Source organism: Urocampus carinirostris, chromosome 2, assembly GCF_059441175.1.
Source record: "Urocampus carinirostris isolate Australia breed hairy pipefish chromosome 2, RoL_Ucar_1.0, whole genome shotgun sequence".
In the NCBI taxonomy this organism is placed as follows: domain Eukaryota; kingdom Metazoa; phylum Chordata; class Actinopteri; order Syngnathiformes; family Syngnathidae; genus Urocampus; species Urocampus carinirostris.
This window is the reverse complement of record NC_142350.1, coordinates 23,749,998-23,763,109: the sequence shown is the minus strand read 5'-3', so window position 1 is coordinate 23,763,109 and position 13,112 is coordinate 23,749,998. Positions and strand designations below refer to the sequence as shown.

The window sequence follows — 13,112 nt, the reverse complement described above, 5'->3', positions numbered from 1 at the left end:
TGCGGTCGTATCGGTGTAGCGTGCGTCCTGCTAGCTGAACTGCAGCGTCGGGGATCCGCGGGTCAAGCCATGACTCCGTAATCACAAAAATGTTGCTATTCCGTACGAAGTTGTTGGTAGCTATCCGCAGCTCAAGCTCACTGATTTTGTGTACGATGGATCTGGCGTTGGTCAGGAAGATACTCGGAAGCGCTTGTCGGTGTGGTCGTCTTTTTAGCTTCTTCGCTAGGCCTCCCCGAGAGCCTCGTTTTTGTTTACGTTCCCTCCGCCGTCTCCGTCGCTTGATGGGCGGGCAGGTAACCCAGGGAGATCCCGGTGGTCTTCGTATGTCCTTTGGGATGTTGTTGTTGGTGTTGTAATCGTGAAATGAGTCGAAATCTAATCTTTGACCCAGGTTAATAAGTTCCTGGCGACTTAAGGTGATAGTTGCCGAACAGGTATTTATAAAAGAAAAGATGAGAGAAAAAAGAACACTTAAAGTAAAAAGATTTACTGGAGGGACATCAGCCGCTGCGTGTAGTCGCGCCGCCATGTTGAAAAAAAAAAAAAAAAAAAAAAAAAAACGGGTAAGTGTGAAGCACATTGTAAAGCGCTTTGGGAGGTCTTCAGTGACTTGAAAAACACTATATAAATGCAGAGCATTAAGCATTTACCTTTCTTCATTGTTTGCACTTTTTTCCAGAAAAACTCAACAACTGTTGTTTCTAGAACTTGTTCCTTAAATAGTTTAAACAGTAACGATTGCCAACATCTTCAAATAACTAGTCTTGTTACTCATTTATTCGCAAAAAAAGCGTTTTTCTGGTGTCAGTATTGTCACACACACACGGCTTCTCGTCAATGCCAAGATTTTGCTTATCTCTAAAGAGCGAAATGACGCTTTACCCCAAAAAACAACATATGATAAAGGTGCTGGATCTGAATCAGATCAAGAGGTTTCTCCTGTTGCTGGTAAACATCGAAACCAGTACTATTTGTTTCATGTGGGGGAGCAAAACCCTTACCCCAAAAAACAGCTTGTAGAGGGGTGAACGCTGACAGGCTGTACTTACCAAAGACACATCAAAAAAATTGGTGACCCGACGCCCCAGGAGGATAAGGGATCCGTGAACCGTGATACAAAGTTTGAAAATAAGTGCACCTGATATAAAGGTACAGCTAGTTTTCCTTTTTTTCCTTCTTTATGTGGTCGATATTAGCATCCTGTCCAATAACGAAATTCGATTGAAAGCTAAATGAGGATCTCATAAGTCCAAAGTACAAACAGCTGCTCAAGCCTGTGAAGACTCAACTGTCACAATCCTTTGAAGGTCGAGGACACAAAATGGAGAATTTCACAGCTCCGTGTGTGTTCACGCATGTGTTTCTATAATTGTGCGTCTGTCGACTGCTGAAAAGATGTGTTGAATATTCAACGGTCTGTCGCCTGGCTGTCAAGCAGCGAAGAGAAACGGGAACTAGTCAAATTACCGTCCGCGCTCGATTCTGTCCCCTGCACTGACTCATCTGTCAGAGAAGGGAAGGGTCTACAGCTCCAGACAGTCTTTTTTTCATCACATCCTTCTCTTCCTCTTAACTATCATCTGAAAGGATGTCGCCATATCCTGAATGGCCGCCTCCGAGGACCTACATGCGCATTCAAATATCTTTTCCCTCACTCTCGCTTCTCTATCTCTAATGGAAGCTGTCACACAGTCCCATTATGTATAAGATCTTATTTGGTGGGCAAGGCTGTGCAGAAATTAATGCTTTTAGATCTTCTTGCATTAGGGGCTATAAGTGATGCTAGGGACAACAGAACGAAGGAGGCAAATTACATAATCCATTCTTAAATACTTTGTGATTGCATTTACAATTTAAGTTTGGTCCCAAGACTAAACCCTTTGCTATATGTTTTATTGGCATGAATATTACTGTCTGTTTTAGACCCACTCCTCATCATTACCATATAGTAGTAACATATTAATAACACAGCGACATGATAGCAGTTATTTCAGAAATGCATATCCCTTTACATTGAATGTCAGGAAAGAAGTTCTCGGCTTCAAAAAGGTTAGTTACCTCGGGTACATTCTTGGTACCCTGTTCAATTAATTAAACAAACAGACTATCTTAGCATGCAAAGTATCTTTAGAATTATTCAACAATTGATTTAGCCCCATTAGCTTACTTGACCTGCAGTTTCTAGCCTTCCTTCAACAAGAATACGACGATGGTAGATAATATCTCGAATTTTCACTGAAGGTTACAATGTCTTCCCATCAGATGCCTCTTCCGTTTCTGACAACTGTAACACGGGTGATTAATGCTTGAGGAAATGAGAGTGTTGCCTGGGATAAGTGGGACCACTGTAAATTTCCGCATTCCACCGAGGCTGGAACGCTTTTGGTGACCAACGTTGAGCCGCAAGCTAATTGGCTACATCAGCTCGCTGGGGGTTAATTAGAAGCAAGTCACAAACAGTGGCTTCTTAATTACCCCTAAAATTTGTTGTGAGAGAGGGGTGCTTTGAGCTCTAATTAACCAGCAGTGACGTATAAATGTATTCATGCACTTTTGTCACCCATGAGAGAAAATCCCCCCTGAGAAATTGCAGGAATGATGACAATAAAGCAGAAAAGACGCAAGACTACTGTTTAAAAGTGATGGAGATTTGGGCACTGGCTAAGTGACAGACAGCTTTGTGGTAGACTAAAAATTGAGTGGAGAAGTAGAAGGAGTGTAACCAAGTGTGTGAGCGGGAGTGATGAAGATGGAAGGCCAAGTATGGTACCGCGCTCACGTAGAGGACTGCTGTCCTTTCACTGTGTTTGTCCGCCAATGAGGTAAGTAGTTAACGGGAGTAGTTAAGTCAAATACCTCAAATACTTACAAAATATTTAATATTTCCATTCTTAATCCATGGATTAGCAGTTGAGATATGATTCAGAAAAAGTTGATAATTTTAGCATGTGTGTTAAGCATGCGTTATAAAAAGTGCTGCGGCGCGCTGTCCGTTGTAGGACGAGGAACGTATAGATTCATTGATTGACGAAATGACTAGAAGCTTTTGGGGCTTGAATCATCGAACCGGTTCGCTCAATGTGTCCTTGTCTACTGAAGAGCTGTGACAAGCACACTATGAAAGCGCTGTCGCTGTACTAATCTGCATGAAACCCACACAGTGAGGTGGAACACACGTAAATTTGTTTGAGTGAAGAAGTTGCACCAGATCAAATCATCCCTTAACCTCCTCATTGAACTGATTAAAACATAAGGTCTAACAGTCTTAATGGAATCATAATAATGACATTTACTTGCCTTTACCTTATGTGACGCTCACCCATACATACACATCCAGTGTAGTGAGCAAGCAGACAGTCGTCCCTCTCCTGCATGACTGCAGTGAGCCCACCTTCAGCCATTCATCAGTGTCACGCCGTCGCCGCCGGGTACAGCCCGGAGCCCGTCGTGCCTTCATTACAGTCCAAATAAATCTGTAGAGGGAAAAAAAAAGCCGGCAGATGATTTATTAGCTTCCGATGGCGTCACGCTGCTTAGCATGGTCTGACGCCACTCAGGCCCAAAGAGCCGCTTTTCAAAAGTGAGCGGCAGAAATGTGAAGCGACAGAGGGACGTTAGTGAGATGATGCCAGTCTGCAATGCCTCATAAGATCCGGTAAAGTGCCTTTGGTGGACTAGGGACCGATTTGTGGAGGCTGGGGTTTGCTTTGTGCAACCAATTGTGACTGACTCACCGGCAGCATGTACATTGTTGTGCTGTTCAGTGCCATGGCTGTACCTGTTATAACTCCGGGATGGTGGGCGACATTGCAGACGACATCTCTTGTGAAATAAAAGCAAAACATATCATTAAGTTTATTAAAAGAGTTAGTCAGACTACAGTTTAGGAATTTTAATCATACATAATGCCCGTAGTATATGCTGAGCAGGGCTTGATGTCGTCTAAGCAACACGTGCCTTTAAGACAAAATTCCAGTTATTTTTAAAACGAACCAGTACATTTTGAAAAACTATAACAATATCTAGTATTGAAGTATGAAGTATTTACCTATCATGTAATGGGGGTTTCCTAGAGACTTGCATTTTTCCATTACAGCACAAAAAATCTTACTAGTCTAAAAATAGAATGTGAAAACGCATGTCCTGCCAGTTTATAGATACATACCACCGAAAGTGTAAAAACTCCTCAATTCACTTCTACACAGTTCTTAGGCTCAAAGATCCCAATTAACAATCTGAAAAAAGATGAAATAGTGAATTTGAGGAAAAAAAATCACAGACACAAAATAATTAGAATATAGTGTAGTTTGCACCATACTTCAACTTTTGGGGCTATTTGAGTCAGGACTAGCAGAAAAAATATTTTGAGTTTACTATAAAAACCTAGAAAACATGCAAACCTCTTTAGCGAACAGCAACTTATTGGGTGCAGAGTCTGACTAATATAAAGTGCTACATGTTGGATTCACAATTCTCCAAAAAGTTTGGCTTTTTGAACCGTTAAACGTAAAAACAACCTCAAATAATATTTTCAAATAATACATACAAATAATATAATAAGTCATAGTTTTAATAACAATACCTAAAAATGTATTTTATATCAGACCGAGTGAAAACATTTGTTGGCCTGGAAAGGGATGGGCGCCACCAGGCTGTACTTGCCCAAGACACACCACAGGAAATGGTTCCTCTACGACCCTAGTGGTTAAGGGATCTACCCACCCACCCATGCCAATACATAGATTTTCAAATGATCAAATCTGGAAAAATTGCAATAATAATTTATTGTGATATTTCAGGAAATGTCACCTCGCTCATTATACTACCAAAGTATTGAAAAAATTACAGTAAAAAACTTTTAGACAAGTTGAAAGACTTTCGTCAATTTGAGATGCAGCTCTTGGATTAGCTCTCAAATGGAGAAAAAAACTAAACCCTTCCGAGTTAAGATCAGGCACAAGAGCAGACCTGACATCCATGAGAAAAATAAGATGACTACAGTTGTGTGATAAAGGCAAGTAGGGGATGAGAGTCATTCAGAACGAGAGGAAGCAAGTCGGTGGGAACACCAGTACAGGGGGTTGGCTGGCTCCCTTGGCTTTCAGCTCCATAAGGTATCAAGATGAGGGATTGCCTGCCAGCACTCAGCACAAGCCTCTGCTGAGACTCCACACTAGGATTCCCCACTGAAACCATTAGTCTGGGCATTAAACGCTATTAGAACACACACGCACTTGGAGTTACATGGGGAGTGGCTGCGAAAAGCAATTGCCCACTTTGTATCATATTTGTATGCAGTTTCTTGTTGTTTGTGGGGTTGGTGGTGTTCCCCCTGTGATCCGGGTTTAATTGGGTTGGTGACAACCATGACAATGTGACACCTGGATTCCTCAGCTTTCTCCGCCAAGCTGGCCTGTAGACAGCTGGATTCTGCTATCTAGACCGTCCAAACTGGGTTGTGAGGTACAGCTGGACATTGGAATGAGATCCCGGACAAGAGCTGCGTAAAAATGTTTCCCAACACCAAACACATCAAGGATTTAGCTGGATATTTTTATGTAGTTTATCACTGGACCAAGAGCATTAGAATTTAAAGCAAGTCAAACATGCAGATGCTAATTTCAATTAGCTGCTCTATAGCGTGTCACATTCTAGGTCAGCATTAAGCTTCAGTCATGATTTGTCAAAATATGTTCTTCACTTGCCTCAGTGGTTTGGTGGTGGTGACCCGTCCCTGGTATAGTCCGATGCAGTGAGCTTCATTTTTTTACCAGAGTAAGAAATGCAGAAAATGGATAAATGTGCAGGGAAATTAGGCTTAAAATCATACAACATATGGGAAGGTCTTGTTTTAGCTTGCTGGGGAGTAAAGCTAAAGGCGAGTAAGGTCATAACTGTGAGGATACATTTAATAAGAGGCTGGGGGTTACAGAGATGGCCTAAAAGTGAAGTTGGATGAGCGATCGGGGCCACAAAAGGTGAAGGTAACTTTTACAATTGGTGTTGAGGGTTGGGGTATTAGCAATAGATGCTAAGGGTAAGGTTAAGGCGAGAAAACAAAAGGAATTGCAAAAGGATAGATAGACAGCAGAAGAGGAAAGTGTAGTTTTGAAGGGGGGATTGCGGGGGTAGGTGTAGGCGGTGTCAGTACAGATGCTCTGTGACCGAGTGTCACAACTGGGCCGCGGAAGCTGAATCCAACAATTAATCACCGGGCCCCTGTGCTTGTAATCAAACTGGCTGGAGCAATGATGTATGAGGCATGTCACAATTACCGAATCCCTCTCGCACACAAGTGTGCACACAGGGGCTCTCGGAGTTGATCCAAGTGCACGCATGCATACTCATATGGATGAATAGAAACACACCTTCGGGAGATCACTGTGGCTATATTTCCAGGTCTTAGAGACACAAAAATAAACATCATAGAAAAAGCTAATGTGTTACAATCTTGGACAGCAGCACCACGGCCACATATAAAAATAGATTGGGGGTTGTCAAGAGCGGCAAGTGATTATGCCGGTGGAGAATTAGAAAACAAATCTGTGAGAGCAATTGGTTCTAATGAGGTAGACGGTGAAGAATGTGAGCGGAAGACTGATGAAAAGACAGGACAAGAGCGTGAGACACGCGAGGAGTTAGGTCACAAATGAGGGAATGACGGCGGAGATAACGAGAGAGGGAAGGAGCAGGAAGTGATGGCTGAGGAGGAGGCGGAGGAGGCAGGGAGGTGAAGAAGGGGATCCGTGGGGAAGATCAGGCTGACGACGAAGCTCTCGGTCAGCACTTTCCGGGAAAGATGGCGGGCAGGTCGGCTGACAGGATGAATAATTTAGGACAAGGTGTGGACATTGATCCCGAAATGCACTTGTGCCTGACCACAATGTGCCAAACACATTTCCTCACACAAGCTATCTTGGGCTTCAGAGTCCCAGCAAGCCTATTTTTCCGGATTTCTGGATAGTAAATACTTTTATTCACGTTCCTTTACGACATTAGCAGGACAGTCTTTTATCTTATCTTTCTCTTTAAAGTCTTTATTATTCAGATTTAGATTCAGATCTACTTTATAATATAATTATATATAATTTCCTTGTATTGTCATTCTGTGTAACAATGTACACAGAACGAAATGTCGATTGCACCTGACCCGTTGTAGCGAGCCGATGCAGCCGCAGCCAACAGAGGGCGCCGCCGACCACTTTTTAAGTCTTAGGAATGACTCGGCCGGGGCGCGAACCACCGACCTCCCAGTCTCAAAGCGGGCGCCTTACCATCTAGGCTACTGAGCTGGTATATTGTCATTCTAGTACACGCGTATACAGAACGAAATGTCGATACATCTGACCCGCACAGTTTCCTTGAATGTACAGATATAAGTAAAAGTTGTATTGTATTTTGGCTACGTATAGTATTTTACCAGAGTGCCGATAGTGCAAGAGGAGTAGCTAACCAGATGTGCAAAATGGGCAGTCAGGTTAACAAGTCAGGTAAACAGTAACATTAACACTGTAACAATAACGCTGTAAGTACAATAGTGCAGAGAGCAAATGTGCAAGGAGTGGCAAGCTATAAAGAACTGCCAGTAGTGCAAAAAGTCAGATTAGCGCAGCCGTTTAGATTTAGGTTAACTATATGTTAGATTGACCATTTAACAGTCTAATGGCCAGGGGGACTAGACTACTGCGGAACCTGGTGGTCCTGCACCGCACACTGCAGTACCTCTTCCCAGAGGCTAGCAGAGTGAACAGTCCATGATGGGGGTGAGAGGGGTCCCCGATAATGTTCTTAGCATGGGATAGGCAGCGCTTCTGGCCAATGTCCTGAATGGAGGGAAGTGTAGTCCCGATTATTTTCTCTGCTGTCCTCGTTACCCTCCTCACACTACCCCAGTCGGTAGCGCTGCAGCCTCCACACCACACAGAGATACAACTGGTCAGGATACTCTCTATGGTGCCCCTGTAGAATGCGATGAGGGAAGGTCGGGGCAGGTGGGCTCTCCTCATCCTCCGCAGGAAGTACAGGCGCTGCTGTGCCCTCTTAACCAGTGATGCAGTGTTCACGGACCAGGTGAGTTTGTTTGTAATGTGCACCCCTAGGAACTTGATACTGCTGACAACCTCCACAGCCTTGTTGTTGATGCAAAGTGGGGCATGGTTCGGCTGGTTTTTCCTAAAGTCGACAATGATCTCTTTAGTTTTGTCAACATTCAGGACCAGGCTGTTGTCCCTGCACCAGCCCACCAACTGCTCCACCTCCTCTCTGTAAGCCAGGTCATTGTTGTCCCTGATGAGGCCCACCACTGTTGTGTCGTCAGCATACTTCACGATGTGGTTTGTGGCGGACCTAGGGACGCAGTCGTGTGTCATCAAGGTGAACAGCAAGGGGCTCAGGACACAGCCTTGGGGGGAGCCCGTGCTGAGGTAGATAACATCTGAGATGTTCTGACCTATCCGCACTGATTGGGGTCTGTCACTGAGGAAGTCCAGCAGCCAGTTCCGCAGGGGGGTGTTGAAACCCAGGAGTCTCATTTTGTCTACCAGATGTTGTGGGATGATGGTGTTGAATGCTGAACTGAAGTCCAGGAACAGCATCTGCACATGGATGTTCTTCTCCTCTAGGTGTGTCAGGCTCAGGTGAAGCGCAGAGGAGATGGCATCCCTGGTGGAGCGGTTTGTCCGGTAGGCAAACTGAACCTGGAATGCCATGTCGTTGCATACAATGTTTCACATATCAATGCAAATTATTCAATTTAATATTTGAGCACGTAGGCCCTTATTGTTTAATTATAAAAAATAGAGCTTAAGGCATCCATTATATGCACCATTATATGGAACGCGTATTCTCGATAGGGTTGCGGGGATGCTGGAGCCCATCCCAGGCAGTGGGCAGGGGACACCCTGAACTGGTTGCCGGCCAGTCGCAGGGCACACAGAGACAGACAACTCACTCGCTCGCTCATTCACACTTAGGGAAAATTTGAACCGACCTAACATGAATGTTTTTGGAACTTGCCAGGAAACCCACGCAAACTTGGGGAGAACATGCAAACTCCGCACGGGAATCTGGCTGGGTTAATTGAATGCGAGTGTTGCGGCGAGATCTATGGTAAGCAGTTTATCTAATCACATTGGTGACACACAATTCGTCACTCCTCTAGCAGACACCAATGGCCATGAACGTAGCCACCTCTCAGTAGCCTGCTCCTTCCTGCTTGGCCCACACACTTCCTGGCAACACAGCATGTTACTTCCTGGTTGAGTCACATGTCGGTGATCCTAGCGAGTTTCGGACGCCAAGCTAAAAAACGGCTTACACTCCCTTTCTATGAACAACAAAATACATTAGGCAGCGTTTTACCCCCCAAAGAACTAGGGCCATGCCAAATACGCTCAATTTAATGTTTTGTGGGTTTATATATTGGCTAATCTTGACATCCACCTTTTTGGGGTATTCCCTCAGGTAGTGGCATAACACAAGACCATTTTTAACAGCGTTTTAACAATGTTTCTCCCGAATCTCTCTAGCTTTTCCCGACGCCTCTCCTTGTCATTCATCACACAGCCTGAACGGGTGACCGAAGAATGACCTCGCTGGGGCGCACACACCCGTGCATGTACACACACCCAGCAAATGCACAAACACGGCATCAACTCACACAAAAGCGAGATTAATTTATCACAAACAACGGATACCTTGCAACACATACATGTGGGGGTACACACACACACACACACACACACACACATACGCAGACGCACACATATTCCCATCACATCCGTTACAGATGGCTTCGCCTCCTCGTCCGCCCTAAATGAATATAAATATGCCTTCTTGACATCATTCATCTGCCAGGGAACTTTATGCACTTCCACTTTTAGCCAGTGGAGGTAGTGTTGTCCCTCAATTGCTAGAGGAAAGGGAAAGAGGAATCACAGCACTAATCAAGGGCAGCAGTACCAAAACACAAATCAAAATACCTTTTCTACTGTTCTCGTAAAATAATCTACACTATTTCCACTATCATTGAATTTTTTATTCCATCACCATCAACCCCTCCCTCCTGATAAAGAAGTGTTCACAATCAGATATTTGAAAGGCCATTAGAGGCACTTTCCACCGCTGGCAGCAAGCTGATATCATCGGCAAGTGTCCTTATGAAGACTTTGGTCGGATGAGAGAAGTGCAGAAAGGCAAGAGATAAAGTGAATAGGAACAAAATGAATCCTAACGATTGAATGACAGATACAGAGAAAAGACAAAACGAGGCAGAGACAATCTGTCATTAAGAAAAATAAAGATAGAAATCATTAATGATGAATACATGTAATAACAAACAACAACATGTACTTAAGGGACTTGCACCTGCTAGTAGCCGTGTCCATTCTGCTATGACACCCACAATGCGCGCCCTCAATAACAGGGTTCATGTGTAGTGCTTGTTGAGTCCTTTGGGAGGCAACAGCGGGTTCACATTAAACTGGCTACCAGCAATGTGTGCTCCATATGTCATTACAACCATTAGGGAAACACTAGATTAACATTAGGGCTGGACCTCTAGAGTTTCATGAAGATGTTCACCAAGTGCAGTGTAGTTATTCTACTAGTGTAAAGCAGTAGAGATAAAAGGATTTTTGAGGGACAAAGAGGGAATTAGACAAATAAATGCTCAAACAGGTCACAATACTTGTTTCAACTTCAGTGTATGCACTAATCCCCACTAGAGGCAGCAGAGGGATGTAATTGATGTCCATCATTTGGACCCGCTCTGTTGTGTCTGTATGTTTTGTAGCGAAAATATTGTTGGCGTCCGATACGGCTTGTACGCATCAAATCACAATCAAATAGATTCAAGGGGAATTTTTTAGCTCAGGTAGAGAAACAAGCCATCATCATGCACCCTCCAGTAAGGCAGAAAGCAATATGTCTGCATAGAGGTCAGGTGGAGGTCATAGTGGAATGTCTGTTTCCACCACCCCCTTATTCCTATGACAAAAGAGAGCCAGTTTGGTTACCAAGGAAACAGGATTTTTCCATGGCGATGCACAAGGACGTGGGATGGGTAGGGCGGCTTTGTTTCCTGAGTGAAGAAGCACCCTGCCTCGCACATTTTTATTCGGACGACTGGTGGACCTGAATCGGCGGGCTCATCCAGAGCGGTCTGATTATTTTCACCGGAGCTTGCCACACTGAACATTTTGCCCGTTTTATCACGCTCAATGTTACACCCCCTGACGGATACAAGCAGCTGAGAGCACAGATAGTCGCCGCAAACAAGTACAGCCACTCGTCTGCAAGTAGAGTAGACGCACCTGGCCAAATAAACACTTGCCACGCATGATGCGCGATTTAGAACAGAGCACACAATACGGTTTTGTCCTTCGTCGTATCTGAGCGAATACCACTGTTTGGCTTAGCACAGCGGGAGGGTAGGGGAAAAAATGGCTGATTGCTATGGCAACGCTGTGTTCCGTTCTGCTACAGCTGTGATGTATATGGTGACACTTTTGACCCTCTGGTGAACTCTTTACTGCAAGCTTAATGCAGCGAAAGAATTGTCTCAATCTAAAAGAATGCATCGAGTTAAATATGCTTTAAAATAATTTGTGCCAAAAATAAAAATCAAGGTGTTTTGATGCGTCAACAAAGCAAGTTATAGTTTCAAATAGTAATAATAATAATACAAGCGAATACGAGTTTTTTTTATTTGCAAGTTGGACATTTTTTCACTGAAAAACTATTATGGTTAACTAAAAATGTTTTTTTTTTCCCAAAAGACTTCAAAATGCTGACTTTTTGGGCCAGTTTGTTGATGAGGAACTGAGCATCTATGGTCTTTGCAGTTCTAAAAACGGAACCAAAAGCACCCTACAGAAGATATTAATCACATATGTTACAAAATATTTAATATTGATTGGTTACAATATGTATTGGCATGGACAAAATACGATATTGTATTGGCCAGCACAGTTTCTGCCTCTTTAAAGCCTTTTTATCATAGGGATCTAGAAGTTATAAATTGAAAATAACGGAATGCCACTTTTTAAATTCAGTTGAGAAGAGAACGATTGCATCGGTTACTACTTTTCTTTTTTTTCTAATGATGAAAGTGATTTGGTTGAGTTTTGGGGGATATCTAAATCTTGGGTGCCATAAATACTGATAGACGTCTGGAAAAAAATATGATTAAAAATTTTGATTTAAAACAGAAGAAAACAATACAATTTCTCCAAGACAAAGCAATGTTTTAATGTGTCATAAGAGGTGTAACGACATTATGTGCAGATTTCAAACACGGTCCTGGATGTTTATCCCATTGACATAAAAATACCATCTCAGTGCTTGCTTTAGAAAGGGTGTTGCTTCTGATTACATAATAGCAGTTGACAGCTGGCAAATGCAATTTCATGTGAGGTTTTTGTACACTAAATATAACGCAAAGTATTTTGATGGAAAGATTCATGTTTTTTCGGGAGATTTTTTTTTTGCAAATGAAACAAATGAAATAGTGACTCTTTTAAAAGGAGTGATTTTCACCACTAGTTAATCACCTTTCACTTGAGTTCATTTAGCCCTCATTCTTTTTCCGCTGCCCTCTCCGCTATTGTCACACAACATTTCTTCAAATCCTCTGCAGGCACGTCATTTTCACTGGCATTTAAAGCCAAGCACGTTTTCTCGCATGTCGGAAAGTGAACAAATCTAAAACGTACATAAACAAGAGATCATCCCCTCCAGTGGCGGTGTTCCACACTTGAGGGAGAGCAATACGCCACAGAAAGGACGCGTAAAGGTCACAGAACTGCGGCGGGCCCTCCCATTGCACACAAACACAATGCGTCACGGGCCACACAAAGCAACCCGAAGCAAAGCAATTCTGGCATACGAGTTCCCTCAATCAGCACTTGTCTCCTCATGTCTGGTTTATTTTTGCCGACACATAGGGTGTCTTCTGCATGTCTGCCACTAAAAGCGCTGCAGCTTAGAAGTTGGAGAGCGCTCAACGTTCCACAGCTGCTGCCTCACTCTGCAGAGGAGCTGACACTCCATAAATGCACACGGGCAAACACCTTCTTCATCATCGATGTTGTCATTTTTTATTAGGAAAA

The 13,112-nt window shown here is 43.5% G+C and overlaps 1 protein-coding gene and 1 long non-coding RNA gene across 16 annotated transcripts in view; one reads left to right on the top strand and one right to left on the bottom strand.

The window, feature by feature from the left end:
* Nucleotides 1–13,112, bottom strand: part of LOC148371427 (uncharacterized) — a 60,745-nt gene that overhangs the window by 20,190 nt on the left and 27,443 nt on the right. For 13 of the 15 annotated variants that reach the window (XM_088329494.1, XM_088329491.1, XM_088329495.1 and 10 more), the window contains 3 exons: nucleotides 3,906–3,960; nucleotides 3,782–3,825; nucleotides 3,307–3,476 (listed from right to left, as the gene is read on the bottom strand). In XM_088329494.1, the coding sequence (XP_088185620.1) occupies nucleotides 3,308–3,476; nucleotides 3,782–3,825; nucleotides 3,906–3,960 (268 nt within the window). In that variant the 3' untranslated portion in view covers nucleotide 3,307. The remainder of the gene's footprint in view (nucleotides 1–3,306; nucleotides 3,477–3,781; nucleotides 3,826–3,905; nucleotides 3,961–13,112) is intronic. The other 2 variants (XR_015849811.1, XR_015849810.1) reach the window with 1 other exon arrangement.
* The window catches only part of LOC148371428 (uncharacterized), a 45,627-nt gene that overhangs the window by 11,499 nt on the left and 21,016 nt on the right, over nucleotides 1–13,112 (top strand). The window lies entirely within an intron of this gene.